This window comes from Hemicordylus capensis, chromosome 2 (assembly GCF_027244095.1).
Source record: "Hemicordylus capensis ecotype Gifberg chromosome 2, rHemCap1.1.pri, whole genome shotgun sequence".
Taxonomy (NCBI): Eukaryota; Metazoa; Chordata; class Lepidosauria; order Squamata; family Cordylidae; genus Hemicordylus; species Hemicordylus capensis.
The window spans coordinates 214,939,469-214,955,390 of record NC_069658.1 but is presented as its reverse complement, the minus strand read 5'-3'; the positions used below and the strand labels follow the sequence as shown (position 1 = coordinate 214,955,390).

The 15,922-nt window shown below is 44.9% G+C and overlaps 1 protein-coding gene across 8 annotated transcripts in view; it reads right to left on the bottom strand.

The window, feature by feature from the left end:
• UHRF1 (ubiquitin like with PHD and ring finger domains 1) overlaps window positions 1-15,922 on the bottom strand; it is a 43,236-nt gene that overhangs the window by 1,981 nt on the left and 25,333 nt on the right. For 7 of the 8 annotated variants that reach the window (XM_053301677.1, XM_053301682.1, XM_053301685.1 and 4 more), the window contains exons 6-16: window positions 15,483-15,592; window positions 13,941-14,127; window positions 13,595-13,718; window positions 12,995-13,102; window positions 12,480-12,584; window positions 10,115-10,221; window positions 6,429-6,591; window positions 6,166-6,303; window positions 5,277-5,382; window positions 5,025-5,182; window positions 3,781-3,879 (exon numbers count right to left, since the gene is read on the bottom strand). In XM_053301677.1, the coding sequence (XP_053157652.1) occupies window positions 3,781-3,879; window positions 5,025-5,182; window positions 5,277-5,382; window positions 6,166-6,303; window positions 6,429-6,591; window positions 10,115-10,221; window positions 12,480-12,584; window positions 12,995-13,102; window positions 13,595-13,718; window positions 13,941-14,127; window positions 15,483-15,592 (1,405 nt within the window). The remainder of the gene's footprint in view (window positions 1-3,780; window positions 3,880-5,024; window positions 5,183-5,276; window positions 5,383-6,165; window positions 6,304-6,428; window positions 6,592-10,114; window positions 10,222-12,479; window positions 12,585-12,994; window positions 13,103-13,594; window positions 13,719-13,940; window positions 14,128-15,482; window positions 15,593-15,922) is intronic. The other variant, XM_053301678.1, reaches the window with a different exon arrangement.

Below are 15,922 nucleotides of genomic sequence, written 5' to 3'. Positions count from 1 at the left end.
TTGTTTCATTTGCACATATCCCCAAAAGGCAAGGAAGGAGCTATCTCTATTACTAACCCACTTGCTCCCCACTGCACATGACATGTGGTGCTCAGATATTTCTGTGACATTTTTGGGCCTGCCCACTGCTTTTGATTCAACAGGGAACACCACTGCTACCACCACTGCTTTCTCTGTGTAAACCGCCCTGAGCCATTTTTGGAAGGGCAGTATAGCAATCAAATAAATAATAAATAAAGGTTGTTCCAGACAAAGGCTGCTTAACTGAATAAAAACACAGCAAGAACAAGCATAGCTAAGGGTCCCCCCACACTTCCACTACAGTCATCTGATTTCCCTTCATTTTCTTTACACAATTGCCTTCATCAACTGCAACATTTTCTCTTTTTTTGTATTATTCTCTTTGTGAGCTAGGGTGGGTGGGAATTATCTGAAGTTTCAGGTTTTTAATTGCTCACTATCATCATGCTTTATAATCCGCAAACGAGTCAACGCCTAAAATTTGTGTGTGGCAGCAGAGAGTGGTCCTTTGAGATAATAATATAGCCACTACTAGTTCCTGCAAGTCAGACAAATGGGTGCTTTTATCCCCTCAACAAGGTAAGAACAGCCCTGCTGGATCAGGCCCAAGGCCCATCTAGTCCAGCATCCTGTTTCACACAGTGGCCCACCAGATGCCTCTGGGGAGCCCACAAACAGGAGGTATGTGTATGCCCTTTCTCCTGCTATTGCTCCCCTGAAACTGGTATTAAGAGGCATCGTGCCTCTGAGACTGGAGATGGCCCACAGCCACCAGACTAGTAGCAGTTGATATGGCAGCCTTTCATTCTATAACACTCCGCTTGGCTAAAAACATTGTAAAGATTCGTGGACACTCCTGTCTTCCATGAAGAAAGGAGCTTTCTGGTCTAAGATTCCAGACTGTGCAGATAAGTTTTGAATGAGTGATATTAAGAAACCAGCTCTCATCCAAAGGGGTGTGGAAAGAAGTGTCCAAAAGATTTTCAGCCCTCTTTCCCCCTCTCTGGAACACATATAAACACACACACACAAAACCACCTATTGAGGTATATTGGAGGTCTAGTCTAATCCCCTGTTAAATGCAGGAAAAGGCTAAAACAGCCCTGACAGGTGGCTACCCTCTGTTTGGAAACCTCCAGCGAAGAAGAGCTCACTGCTGCATGAGGCAGATTGCTCCATTGAGAAACAGCTGTTAAGGTTTGGAAATGTCCAACCTAAATCCACTTTCAATCAATTGGCTCTTCTAACTTGTTTAATTTTTCTTTTTTCCCCCAGAGAATTTTTTTTAAAAAAATAAGGAAAATAAAAACATGATTATAACTCGAATTTCCAAATTACAAAAAACATATATAGTGTTACAAATAGTCAGAAACAAAGGAAGAGACCTCTTCTGTCTGATCACCAATCCTCTCCGCTAACAATGCAATACAGAACAATGCAATAATCAGTAAATAATATCAGTAAAAGAGGTATCAATGCAGAGAGCAATTACAAAGTTTAGATAACGACCAGAAAAGGAGTATTGAAAAATCCATAACAACAACTTATAAAGTAAAAACCTAAATAGTAATTTATTTATGTAGGAAAATTATGGGGGAAGATAAAAGTAATACAAGAATATCTAAGACCAAATTCTTGTTTAATTTATCTTCAAGAACTCATATGCGTATTGGGGGATAAAATGAACTCTGGCAATCTTGTTCTGGCAAAATAGGACAGTAAAGAGAACCAGAATGCACCTGGCAAGCTATTTTAATATGTTTCTTTTAACACCACAGTGGATGTAGAAAGCTTGTGCTTAATTTCTGCAGTCTTTACAGGTTGTTGTTGTTTTTTAAGTTCTCTCTCACACACAACCCTACTATTAAATCTATCTAGTTTTTGTGAAGGTGTTGAACATTCTCTGGATTCAACAACATGTAGTCCTTGTAATCATGAGACATAGGAATACCTTGCTGTTTGGTCACACCCCCTTGCAACTACCTTGGATCATCTCTAGGTCAAAATCTTTGGAATGCCTTCCCAGAAGGGCTTCATCAGTCTCTCTTTTTGCTTAGTTTTAAAAAGAATTTTAAAACCTTCCTTTTTAAAAAAAAAAAAGCATCTTGTTTTAATCCTATCTGCTGTTCTGCTTTTATCAGCTGTTTTTAATTGTGTTTTAGGATGATTCACTGTCTTTGTGTTTTACTATTTTTTAATTATATCTTGGATTTTATGCTTTTATTGTAAGCCACCCCAAGCAGCAGTGTGCTGGAGGAGTGGGATATAAATATTTTTTTAAAATACGTTTTTCATTGCAAATGCTACCAAAGATAGCTACCCTGCAGCTGATTACATGATCATTTATCCTAGAGCAAAAGCCATGGGACAAAGATCTTGTCCAAAGCAAAATGCTCTTCCAATTATATTCAAACAAGAAAGCTGATAAGGATTCCAGGGCTGTTATCACAGGAGAAACAATTGAGTAACCTGCCCATTTTTGTCATGGATCCCTTAAAATCTAAAAGGTCAGAGAGGAAAAAGCATAAGTATGAACACCTCCCTTCCCACAGCAATTATCTTATATCCTGGTCCCATGCCTAAGGCTTATAACAATAGAATCATCACAAAAGCTCCTAATTGCTTCACTTAAACACCAGTTTGCTTTCTTCCATCCTGTCTCTGGCTACCAAATCAATTTGATTCTTTAAAACGGAAGACACTTAGACTTGGCCTTTGGCAAGCCTCCAAGGAAAGGGTCTTTCAGAGCCAATTCTAGCTTTTCCTGCAGTGAGCATGGGATTGAAGACCTCCAAGCTTTCTTCCAACTCTTAACATTCCATGACCCCTATGAGCTAAGAGCTCATAGAATCATAGCCCCCAAGAATGCCCAATATGCATCTTTTACAGGCTTAACACCCTTTGTATTTGATCTTAAAATGTTGTGATGGGTCTATAAGATTTATGCATGGTGTGGAGAGAGAGAGAAACTTCCCCTTACCAGGGGAGACTGATGGCCAAGAAATTTAGGACCAACAGAAGGAAGCACTTTTTCGCACAACACAATCTGTGGAGTTCTCTCCCACCGGATGTAGTGATGGCCACCAGACTGGATGGCTTTAAGACGAGCTTAAACAAATTCATGGAGGACAGGCTACTAGTATTAATTATTTTTTCCGTATGCAAACCACTTTGGAAACTTGTTGACAAGCAGAATATAAATAGTAATACCAGTGTGTGGACTATAGGCCACCTCCAGCCTCAGAGGCAGGATGCCTCTGAATCCCAGTTGCAGGAGAGCAACAGCAGGAGAGAGGGCATGCCCTCCCCTCTTGCCTGTGGGCTTCCCAGAGGCATCTGGTGGGCCACTGTGGGAAACACTCAACAGGATGCTGGATTAGATGGGCCTTGGGCCTGATCCAGCAGGGCTGTTCTTACATGGTTTCTTAGTTAAGCTACGGAAGTCCTTCAGTGGAACATGATCTTTAGAAAAGGCTAGCTAACTTGGACCCAGTGACCCTGTCTGCAATGTAAACACGCGCACACACCCTTCACGCTTCTGCTGGTGCTCTGTGGAGTTTTTAAAGTACAGTATCATGGGATAGAGATATACCATGTGTGTACTTCATCCTGCTTGCAGTGAACTTGTGAAATGCGGTGCAGTGAACTGGTGATGTCCTGCCCCAGCTGATGAACACATGCACACCCTTCAGAACACTTTCAAGGCCACTCTGCCAGTCATAAGAGGCCCATACACGGAAGTTCAACTTAGTCACTCACCTTACAGACGTTGTGTTGGCACACAGTGGTGACGGGCCGGAAGACCACCTCTTGGCAGCAGATGCACAGAAAGGTTTCTTCCACTTTGTTCAGAAATTTCTGCCACAAGAAGAATGAAGTTGGAAGAGTTATAGGACCACTAACTTCCTCTCCCCTCGATCCCCCATCAGTAGAAGCAGTCAACCTCAAGCAGTGCTGCTGTTCAGAAAGGCAGTTTCAAGAGTTATCCCCTGCTCACTGAACAAAGGAGGCACCTTTTTAAAAGTGGTGATTCTCTTTATATAGCAGGGGGAGAGCAACTGGCCCTATCCATCTCCAGCACAGCATCCCTCCAGTGGCAGGTTCTTTTAAAGATTGTGAGCCCTTTGGGGACAGGAAGCCATTTTATTTATATGTAAACCGCTTTGGGAACTTTTGTTGAAAAGCAGTATACAAATATTTGTCAAGGCTGTCTGTTGGAGATGGGAGGAGCTTGGTCATTCCAGGCCAAGGACACACAAGAGCAATGCGAGTTCATCTTGGGCAAAACAGAAGAGAGGAGCACATTGAGCAAGGAAAAAGTCAGCCCTGTGGGGGGAAAACTGCATGAAAGTGCAGAAGTAGAACAGCAGGGAGACTATGGGGCCACAGCCTCCTCCATTCACTGCCAGACTTCTACTTGCAGGGGAGTGAATTTTCTAATATGGGACAGCATTCAGAAGTGCTACCTGCCATCTGCAGCCTGAAGTGGGGCTATCTGCTGTCTTACTGTAGGACTCCAATAACCACTCCATTCTGCTTCCTGTGCAGCCCAGGTCAAATTAGAGAGCTTGGAAAATGTGAATTTAAACAGAGTGGGGAGAGAAAGCACATGTTTGCACCAGTGTTCCCTCTAAGGTGTCCACTCAGTTAGTTCTGGATCCCGCTCGGTTAATTCTGGATCCCGCTCAGGTTGAATCAGGAAGGCCCCACCCTGAATGCATGTGAGCACGCACTGCCTTGATACTGCCGCCCAGAACAAATCTAATTCTGCACATAGATGGGGCGGGGGAAATTAGAGAACACATGCTTTGTACATGTGCATAAGTAACAGGGGCTGCACTCAATCCAACCCAGTGGATTGGGTTGGAAATACACTTTTGAATACTCTTCTAGCCCAAAAAGACACTGTCACCAGTAACTCTGATCTAACCCAGCCAAAGGAACACCAGTGGTCAGTCCATTTTGATCTGTTTGGGGGAAGGTATAGCTTACTCCACACATACCGGTCCATCCTTCAGGGCTCCTAGTGCTTCGTTCCACAGCTTTGCATTGACTTCATCCTCTTTAATAAGAGCCTTCTGCTGGGCTGTGAGCTTGTAGGCTTCCACTTTAGTCTTCTTTGGCGTAACAGAAGGAGAGAGGGAAAGGTGTGTATCATTACCTAGAAGAAAGAATTCCAGCAATTAATGACTACTTTTCTCCAGCTAATGAGATGAAAGCTGCAGTCAGGTCCACTGGACAAAAGGTATCCATACCTGATTTCCTTTTCCTCTTCCCTTGCCCTGGGGTTTCAAACTCTTCCATTTTCTTGCTGCTTTCTTTATCTTTACTTGCAACAGCTTCCAGATACCCTTCAGGATACTAAGTTGGGGGGTGGGGGAGAGTTAGTCTTTACACAATTTTGAGAAGGCATACCTTAATCCAGAAGTTTTCAAGCTTTGGTACCCAGATGTTGGACTACAGCTTCCCATCCTCCCCAGCAACAACAACCTATGATTCTTTGGCCACAGTTCCCGAGCTGCATAACTAAAGTCAGGTGGGCCACAACACTACTCCTGCTACCACCACCACCACGATGGGTTAATACTTGGTGTTGGGCAAAGAGAGGGAAAGGGGCAGCACACTGTGAAGGAACCAGCTGAGGCCTTTCACAGTCCCAGGCTACCTGGTGAACTGGGCTAGTAGCTAGGTTCCAGCATCTTTTATCAGAACCTGAACAAATTTGGGATCCTGGAGCAAATCTATCTATGTGGTTGCTAAGAGTGGACATCGACTTGATGGCACTTAAACAAATTTGACATAGAACTACCAAACTGTTCTCTTTTCAGAGAGAACAGACCTGCAATTAAAGCAACTATTGGGGGAGTTTCTAGCTTAATAACTGTGTGGAAGGTGGACTACTAAAATGGGGGATTTAAACTCAGAATAGGATATCAAAAAAAGCTTGTGAGCACATGCCTTTTGTGTAGATGTAGTTAGGCAGGACAGAGGGTGAAGGTCGCTAGAAGAGCTTGCACAACAACAGACACAACAGCTGTGCATCCAGCCACTCTTGGGAGATGCAAGGCTATGCTCTGCCACACACCAGCCAGCACTGTGGCCCCCAAGGGGCCATGCTGTCCAACGCGCCACCACATGGCATACCTGCATTGTCAGGCCGAGCTTCTTCATCCTCTCCTTCCCCTCCTTAGTCCAAGGGGCTGGCTCCTCGTCATCTCTCCTGAGCAGGTAACGCCACACTAAGTAGCCAGACTTCCCGGTCTCGGGCCAGTACTTCACGACCTTGCAGGAAGAGAGGAGAGAGGTTAAACCCACACCACAGATCTTCTCTTGGAGGGAGAAAAACAAATCTCCTTCCTTTCTCAGAATTGGAGTTCTCACTTTGTCTGCATAAAACCCCTCCTTACCTTATAGATGCCATCGTAGCGGTTCCCTTCCACAGGGGCATATTTGCTGTGCTTGCCCCCTTTCATATTCCGCACCACCCTCACTGGCTTCCCAGCTCTCCAGTCCTTGGCCTCTGCGCCTTCTTTGTCGTTGATGGGAGCACTACAATTCAGTGCCAGAGCCCTGCAGAAATGAAGCCCAAGGGACATCTTGGTGGGGCAGCAGGTAGGACACATGCCTTCGTTCTCCATGGGTGGGATGGGGGGGAGAGAGACAAGCACAAGCAGTTCCTGGGCCCATTTCCCAGAATGTGTGACGTGGACTAAGGACAAGAGCAGCAGCGCTGCTGGATTCCACCAGGCATAGTTTAATGCAGCACCTTGTTTCCCCACAGCGGCCAGAGACAGACACCTACAGTAGGAAGCCCTAAAGCAGGGCAAGTCCTGCTGCTGCCCCGCTGGCAACCAAGGTGCAGAGCCTTCGTGACAGGTTGCTGCATTTGTCCAATCCCCTTCTAAGCCATCTACAATATGTGGCATGGCTCTCACTGGCCACCACTAAACAGAATCCATTGGCGTGGGGCGCTACAGGAATCACTAGCACAAGTGGCTCTGCGGTTTAAAAAGAGACCAGCCATGTTGATGAAGGACTCAGCCACCCACGGCTGTTTGTTAGGACGGCTAGAAGCAGGACCTCCATGCCGAGAGGCAGGATGACGAGATCTCCCACCACCAGATGCCTGCGATGGCTCTCTTGCCCTCCCTGATGTATTTGTCTGACCACAGCCATAGAGTATGAAGCTAGAGCAGGCCTGCCCAACCGAAGGCCTAGGGGCTGGATCCAGCCCAGGGGGACTTTTTTGCTGGTCCACAAGTAGTAATATGCTACAGCAACAGATGGCACCATTAAGAGCACTTAGCCTGTCCTGAAGACAAATTCTAGCAACTCAGTCGAGTTGGCCACCTGAGGCCAGACAGCAGATATCCCCCAGCCCTGGACCAGAGCCTACTACACCATCCCTCTTCCCCCCCCCCCCCCGCTTTTCTTCCTGACTCCAAACTTCTGCCCCCCTCACTTTTATTAATATTTTAAATTATAAGTGACCTTTGTTATTCGCAGGGGTTCCATTCTTGCCTGTAGGCATGAATACAGAAACCTCAAATAATGAAACCTTACCCCATGGGGACCTAGGAATTAGGTGTTCTCTCTCTCTCTCTCTCTCTCTCTCTCTCTCTCTCACACACACACACACACACACACACACACAGAGAGAGAGAGAGAAAAAGGACTCTGTCTTGCTCTCCAAGTCTCCAGCAATTCCCACTAAAATGCCCAGTTTTAGCAAAACAATATTTATTTATTTTTAAATTAGCCACAAAATAGCTCCATGCTGCCTCCAGACCAGAAATGACCTGGAAGTAATTTCCAGTGGCCCTGAAAACTGCAGCTAGGCAAAAATCAGCTATTTTTGCACCTGTGGGTATAGAAACCAAGTCTCTAGGGCCTTACTGTGGGCACACAAAACTGTGGTTGCTGGGACCACAGATAATGAGGGCCACCCATAATTTTAAGATAATAATGTACTTAAAATTGACCTCTGCACCCACACATCAAATCATAGTTGGTTTTGGCCCACTGGGGCACTTGAGTTGTGTACCCTTGAGTTAGAGGTATCTATGACCCAACCCATAGTAGCTGTTCTTCAAAAAGGACAAGTTGCAAGGCATGGAGCTCAGTTGCTTGGTAAACATCTCCATTTAAATAATTTTTTAAAAAATCAGAAGGTTGCCTCCCCACTTCACTCATCTCGTGGCCAGATTTCTCCTCTATGTAGTGCCTGGCCTCATACAGGGTCCTCCAGACTCTGAAGTCACCTTCCCCAGGAATCTCAGCTTTTACTGAAAATAATCTGCCAGGGTCCTGCCGCTCAGAATTGCACAGACACTCTCAAGTGTTTCCGCTTCAGCCAATACAGTTGTCTGCTGACTCAAGACACTAATTAGGAGGATCCTTGTTAATTATGGAGGGAAGTAATTAGGTTTCTACCTTTGCCAATATCTCTTGCTTTGAAAATTGTAAGAAAAAAGAAAATAATGTGTTGGCGACAGCTGGGGGAAGACTCAGAAGTCAGAGAGGCAGTTGAACAGGATTTTCAGGGGTCGGGAGGCGCAGGGGGAGGCTTTGGTGCCGTGCATGGCTCTCCACTTCTTCCCAAGACCAGTAGAAGCAGATCATTATGTTCTGCTTTTGTTTTGTTTAATTTGCATAATTTTTATCTTAAGTTACCACACTGGTGCATTTGGTTGCAGAAAGATCGATAATTAGCACTCCACATGCCTAGAATATATGGGTGGGTATGTTAACAATCACTTCCTTACATAATTAAGATTCAGAGGTAGATTTCCCAGGGTGCCAGAGCACCCTGGTGACAGAAGCACCAACCATGCCTCCTTGCTGATCATATTACTATTCTTCTCTGGGACTGGGACCTCCACAAGAGATAACACGGCTGATAACAACCCAAGAGATAACAACCCTGATACTGTTGACATGCAGAAAGCTTACACCTGGGATTACAAAGAAAGGATCAAGAAAAATGCAAAGGATCTTGACAGAACAATGGGGAAAGAACCAAGTTATGCATTCAGGAAGTGAATCAGACATTCAGTAAATACAGAGGTTGAAGCAAGTTCTGGAGTTCTCAGGACAATCAATTATGGCTCCTAAAAAAGCTCCAGGGACAAGTGGTAGCCCCCAGCACAGTTAAAGGTGATCCCAGGATTGTAAAGAAAGCAAAGAAATTGGATTTTTAAAAAAAAGATATTACTACTATGTACTGAAGAAGCAATTGCTAAAAACAAAATATAGTTTCTCTTCAACAGTACAGAACAGCTGCAGCAGGAACTTCAGAAAATGAAAGGATGATTAATAGGATCAAGTGGAGAGAATCAGCAGGAGGGTTCTTGGAGGGCGTCTAGTCCAGCCCCGTGGTCAATACAGGAGTCGAAAGCAACATTCCTGAAAGGGAGCCATGCAGACTCTGCTTGAAAACCTCCAACAAAGGAAAGCCTATCGCTGCACAAGCAGACTGTTCCACTGTCTAATAGCTCTCACAGTTAGGACATTCTTCACATCTAGCCTAAACCTGCTTCTCCGTCATTCCAACCCAATGGCTTTAGTCCTCCCCACAGGAGCAAAAGAGAACAAGTCTGCTCCTTCTATGTGACAGTGCAGTTCCTTCAACCATTGCTCACAGGACTTGGTTTCCATACCCCCTCACCATCTTGGTTGCCCTCCTCTGGGCCCCTTCTGGTTTATTAACATCCTCAAAATGCAATGCCCAGAACTAGTCACAGGATTCCAAGTGAGGTCTGAACAGAACAGAATAGAGGGAGACTATTACAATTCATGGTCTATACACTGTGGAGCCTAAGATTGAATTAGCTTGTTTAGAAGCTGTTATCAGACTGTTGGCTCATATTCAGATTTGTAGTCCACTAGGATACACAGATCCTTTTGCACATATCGCTCTTGAATGGGAAGGAGGTGTGCAAAGGATTTTTCGAGCATTTTCCCCATGCAGCATCCAGAGAGTAAGAATATGATGGTCCAAGGACGACAGGCTAGGGCAGGTCAACATGGCAAGAATGCCAGTTTCTAACATTCTGTAAATCACACTCCAGTGGCAGCCTGCTGTTTTCCTCACCTGTTCATATTTGTGAGTTTTTGGTCACAAGACTGTTCGGCCGTCCGCTTGTTCCCAGAAAGGTCGCGGCCTCCACTTCCCGTGTAGGTGAAAGAATTTCCATGATCCTGAAAATATAATCAAACCATTCAACCCAGAACTGGAAAAATCCTCCTCACTTGATCACTCTAGCCCCTACATAAAGAACTGATGTCAGCACCTCTGACTCCTGCTTCCCAAAGCCAGTGCACAGAGCCCAGAGAAAAGCCCTCTTTAGCCATTATACCTGAAAGCATGGAAAGGAGACATGGGAGCACTTTGGCTAGCCACACTCTTCACACTGAGTAGCCATGCATGCCAAGTGTTTGTCTGCCTTTGCAGAACAGGTGGACACCCAGGAGGAGCTGGCACGTCGGCATAGAGGTGGTGTGGCAAGCTATTTGCACCCCTCCACCAGTCCAGGTACAATGTCTGAAGAGGACCTTTATTATTTATTTTATTTAAAATATTTATATCCCGCCCATCCAACACGCCACTGCTCGGGGGATACAGGAGTGAAAACATTATTCACAATAATAGAAAATAAAACACAGCAGCAAAAAAGATAACACAGTAGGCACGAGTAAGAACTAACACTGAACTTGATTACAGATAGTTTTTTAAAGATTCTTTGGAAAGGAGGGTTTTATTTAATTTATTTATTTAAAATATTTATGCCCCGGCTCTCCAGTACACTACTGCTCAAGGTGGCTCACAACAATAAAATAGACAGAATGTAAAATAAAAGTAATAAAATTAACCAAATTAATTAAACAAGTTAAAACCCCTGCTAACTTGGCAAAGAGCCACCTTTTACCGTGGTGATTCTCTTTATTTCGCAGGGGGAGAGTAACTGGCCCTATCCACCCCCAGCACAGTACCTCCAGTGACTGTTGGTGTCTATCTTATGTTTCTTTTAGATTGTGAGCCCTTTGGGGACAGGGATCCATCTTATTTATTTATTATTTCTCTTTGTAAACTGCCCTGAGCCATTTTTGGAAGGGCGGTATAGAAATCGAAGGAAGGAAGGAAGGAATGAAATGTCAAGCTAAAACCACAATCAAAATTAAGTTTCAAATTAAAAGTTTTTAAAAGCTAATTGAGAATTATAAAAACTAAAGAACCTATCAGATATAACCAAAGATGGAACATAAAAAAGCCTCTTTTAAAAGATGTGTTTTAGTCGCCTTTAAAAAATACTAAAGGAAGGAGCATGGTGAAGCTCTTCAGGGAGGGCGTTCTAAAGCTGAGGAGCCACAACCAGAAAGGCCCTATCCCTAGTCCCCACCAACAGGTTCTCTGTTAGTGGCAAGGCCATGAGCAGGGCCTGAGATGATGAGTGAAGGGCCTTGGCAGGTTGCAGTCCAACAGGTACCCCGGCCCCAAGACACCCACCCACAAACACCAGCCAAGCCGTGTAGAGTTTTAAAGATCACCCAGCACCTTGAATCTAGCCCAGAGGCGGACTGGTAACCAATGAAGCTGCCGCAGGATGGGTGAGACACTCGTGAAGTGACTTGTGCAGTAATACAATCTGGATGTTACCAAAGCGAGAGTGACTGAGTTCAGGGTTAAGTTCTTTTTGTAACGAATCAAAGACTGATGAAGCCCCTCTGGGAGGACACTCCAGAGATGGAGGGGCACCAAGACTTGCACTTGCCGAGCACCAACACTGTACCATGCAGCCAGAAGCAGCATGTTCCTCACACTCAGAACTGAAGCACCCTTAGCTAACTTGGGTGGCGGGGGCGGGGAGAGAATCAAGACACTTTCTAAGAAGTGCAGAAAAGTAATATTCCCCAGCCTCCCAAAGAGTTCATCCCTGTTGCTGTTCAGAACCCTGAAAATGGTGAGCCCAGAGAATGGGAATCTCCTCCTCCAAAGACCATTAATTCTGCCTTCTCTTTACCTTAGAAGAAAATGAGTTTTCCTACAGGGCATGCAGAGGCTGGCAAAATTACTGACCACTAGCAAATGTTGACTGAAAGGTGGCCAAACAAGAGCAGCAATTCATGCGGAGACATAGCGGGCAGCCTCCTCTGTGGGTGGATGTTTGGAGCTCACAGCAGCCTTTAATTATGCAATTGTTTTTCTTCCTCACACAGTGTACACATATCACACACACAATTTGATAGTTACTGGCTTGCACTGTACATTTGCCAGAAATGGACTAATTGAGGAAGAGAGAAAAAATCAGACAGCAGAGGCAATGGTGGTTCAGGAATTGTTTTGGGAGCGGATTTTGAGGAAGCAACAAGATTGGCTAAACTTAGGGGGTGGGGGAATCTACTCTCTTAAATGCCTCTGGTAAAGAGAAATCACTCTCACAGACACAGAGGTTACTTACCACATCATCTTCATAGCCTCCTGCCAAGACCAGAGAATAGGCTCCATCGTTGCTTCTGCCATGAATACCTGCCACATGGGGCCTGTGGACGCCAAATTCACTCACCTGAACAGAGAGAGAAATCCACAGGTCAGGGGTTTGACCTTGGAACTGGGCAGTGTTTAGGACAGGCAATGTGAAAATACCAAGTTACTGAAGGACTACAGGAGAGGGAAGCCTGGAGCATGTTCAGCAGTAAACAACTTAAAATTTTCCCTTCCAGAGAGAGAAAGAGAGGGGGGGAGAGAGAGAGATTGGGACAAGAAGAATGAGAGCAATACACACACTTTCACTCCCCAGTCCTTGCAGTCATGATTAGGAGGAGCAGTAACTTGCCCTCCTGCATAGGATCTGCTCTTTGTTCCTCCAGGTACACACAAGTTATGCACAGCCAGCAGTGCCTGGGTCCTAGTTTCAGCCCCACCCCACAGGTCGCAATCTTCTTTCAAGGTTTGTCCCAGACAGCATCTCCTCACCTGGACTCTGAATTTCCACATGGTGCCAACGGGGACCCCTGGGACGGGCCCATAATGGTTTGATGGGACAATGGTACATTCCCTTGTGCGGCCCACACAAGCCATGCCCTTTAAAAAAAAATTGAAAAACCACCACCAGTTAGTGTTCGGATATATTGAGTGTATGGGGGCAGGGTGGGGAGAAGAATGTGGTGCTCCAAAGACCCCAGACTATGCCATTCCTTATGAAGCCCTAACCACGCTCCCTCATCTCCAAGGCTAGCATTTCATAGGTCCTCTCTGTGTATATTCTGCAACATGAAGACCTACAAAGTAAGCCATGGTAACAGGACTTCTCAACCATCTGCAAGCATAGCAACAAGTCAATAATAACAACAACCTTCTTATTCTTTTTCTGTGTGCCACTGAGGATTTTTGTTGAAAAGCAGTTTATTTTGTTGAATAGTAGTGAATTGCCATGCAACCCCTTCAGACAGCAAGGTTACTACAGGTGTACTACTATAATAATGTACATCTGCATGGAGGAAGCTTTCACCAATGCCCAATACTCTCGGGTTTGGCATGACAGGACGAAGGCAATAAAAGCCAGGATATGCCTACCTTGCCCCAGTCCCGCTGAGAGGAGGAGTTAGCAGAGGCCATCTTTGCTTTCTTCTTGCTTTCTTTCAACTTCTCACCAGCCAAAACCACTTCACTTACATCATTGCGACATTCAGGGCAATACCTGGAGTTAGACAGATTAGAAGAACAAGTATTTACCATCTTTTTTCTCTTCTTTAAGGGGACAGTTGGTTTCAAAAACTATTTTTATCACATATTTTAGTCCTCAGTCTTAGCCCGTTTATATTTTTGTGACTGTGCTTTTTAATGTTCTTGTAAGCCATCTTGAATTCTTAGTGGAGAATGGCAGGGCGTACATTTTTTTTAAAAGTAAATGAGGATTTACCAGTCTTCATCATCTGGTATCCTGCTAAGAGGTGGGTTGAGACAGTAGATGTGGAAAGCCATGTCGCATTCGTCACACATTAGCTGTTTCTCGGGATCTGCTTTCCCTCCACACACATGACAGGCACACATCCGACATGTCTTGTTAGGGTTGTCTTTACAGTGTTTGCACACTGGTCCGCTCTGCCCTGAAAAGGTTTTATTACAAATATATTTACTTCTACACACACACAGCTGAAAAGACAAAAAAAACCACAACAATACTGCCTCATACAATCAATCTGTGGAACTCACAGCCAAAAGTAGCAAGACTATCCACTGGCTGACATAGCTTTTTAAAAGGATTAGACAAATTCATCTAGGATGGTCTACCAATGGGTATTAGTCATAATAGCTAAGCCACGCTATCTATCTCATAACCAGTGGTCCCTCTAATTATTTTCATCTCTTTGAGAGTTTTGTTCTGGGAGGAAGTATCAAGGCAGTGTGTGTGCACATGCATTCAGAGTGGGGCCTTCCTAATTCAACCTGAGCGTGTTCTAAAATGAACGGAGCGGACATCCAAGAACTTGTGAGAGCACGCACATGCGCACACCTTAAAAGGAATAGTGGTCATAACCTCCACCCATACCAATCTGCCAGGACTCTTTGCTCTATATCTGAGGTCCTGTTTGCAGCCCTGTCATTGACAGAGAGTTGGTTGATGAGGACTAGTGGCAGGGCCTTGTCAGTTGTTGCCCCTCAACTCCTGGATTCTATGGAAGAGCATCACCATGCCCTCCCCCAACATCTCTCTCTCTCAGTTTTTAAGGGACATATTTTAGTTTTTGTTTGTTGCTTCTACTGATCGGGTTTCCAAACCTTTAGTACAAGTGGTTTAAAATTGGGTCTTATTCTTAATTGGAATTGTGTTCATGTATATTGTTGTACCAGCTTTATATTATCCTTGTGACCCACCCCAAGCAGTATCATACTGGAGGAGTGGGATACAAATAGATAAATAAAAAACAAGAGCTTCCACATTCAGAGGCAGTATGCCAAGTGCCAACTGCTGGAGACAAACGACAGAGACCAGCTCTTGTTATCCTGCTGCTGCTTACAAGCAAACCAAAATATCTGGAACATAGGAAGCTGCCATTTATTGAGTCAGAACATTGGTTCATCTTGCTCAGTATTGTCCACACAGACTGGTAGTGGCTTCTCCAAGGTTGCAGGCAGGAATCTCTCTCAGCCCTATCTTGGAGATGCCGCTAGGGAGGGAACTTGGAACCTAGATGTCCTTCCCAGAGCAGCTCCATCCCCTTAGGGGTATATTTCACAATGCTCGCACTTCTAGTCTCCCATTCATATGCAACCAGGGCGGACCCTGCTTACATGCTTGCTACCACAAGACCAGTTCTCCTCCCTGTATCTGGCTGCATCCTATTAGAGCGAGGGAGTCTTCTGTCTTGATCAAACATGGCTCACTCTTTTCATCAAAGGATACCCACCAGTACTAACTGTAGAGGAAAAGGCTACCAACACTGCAAGGAACAGGACTCACTTTTTAGCGGGCTTTCAGAGGTAAGTGGAACTGCACATCCAGGTTCTTCAATCTTGTAGATCTCTTCCACAAGAGTAATCCGGCAGTCATTCAGAGTATCCCCAGCATCTCTAGATGGGAAACATATCAGAACCAGCCATTCACAAAGAGACACAAAACCCAGGCATTTCCAAGTCACCCCCTCACCCCACAATGCTCAGCGAACAGGACAGGGCAGATACATACAAAACTTTAGGTGTCAAGAAGCAAAATGGCTGGATGGACAGTCCTAACTTGTAACTGGGGATTAACTGAGGAGGAGCACTGCTGTTAGGGTGGAAGCAAGCATGATTGTCTCCTTTGCTAAGCAGGGTCCAACCTCGTTTGTATTTGAATGGAAGACTACATGCATGAGCACTGTAATATATTCCTCTCAGGGGATGGAGCCGCTCTGGGAAGAG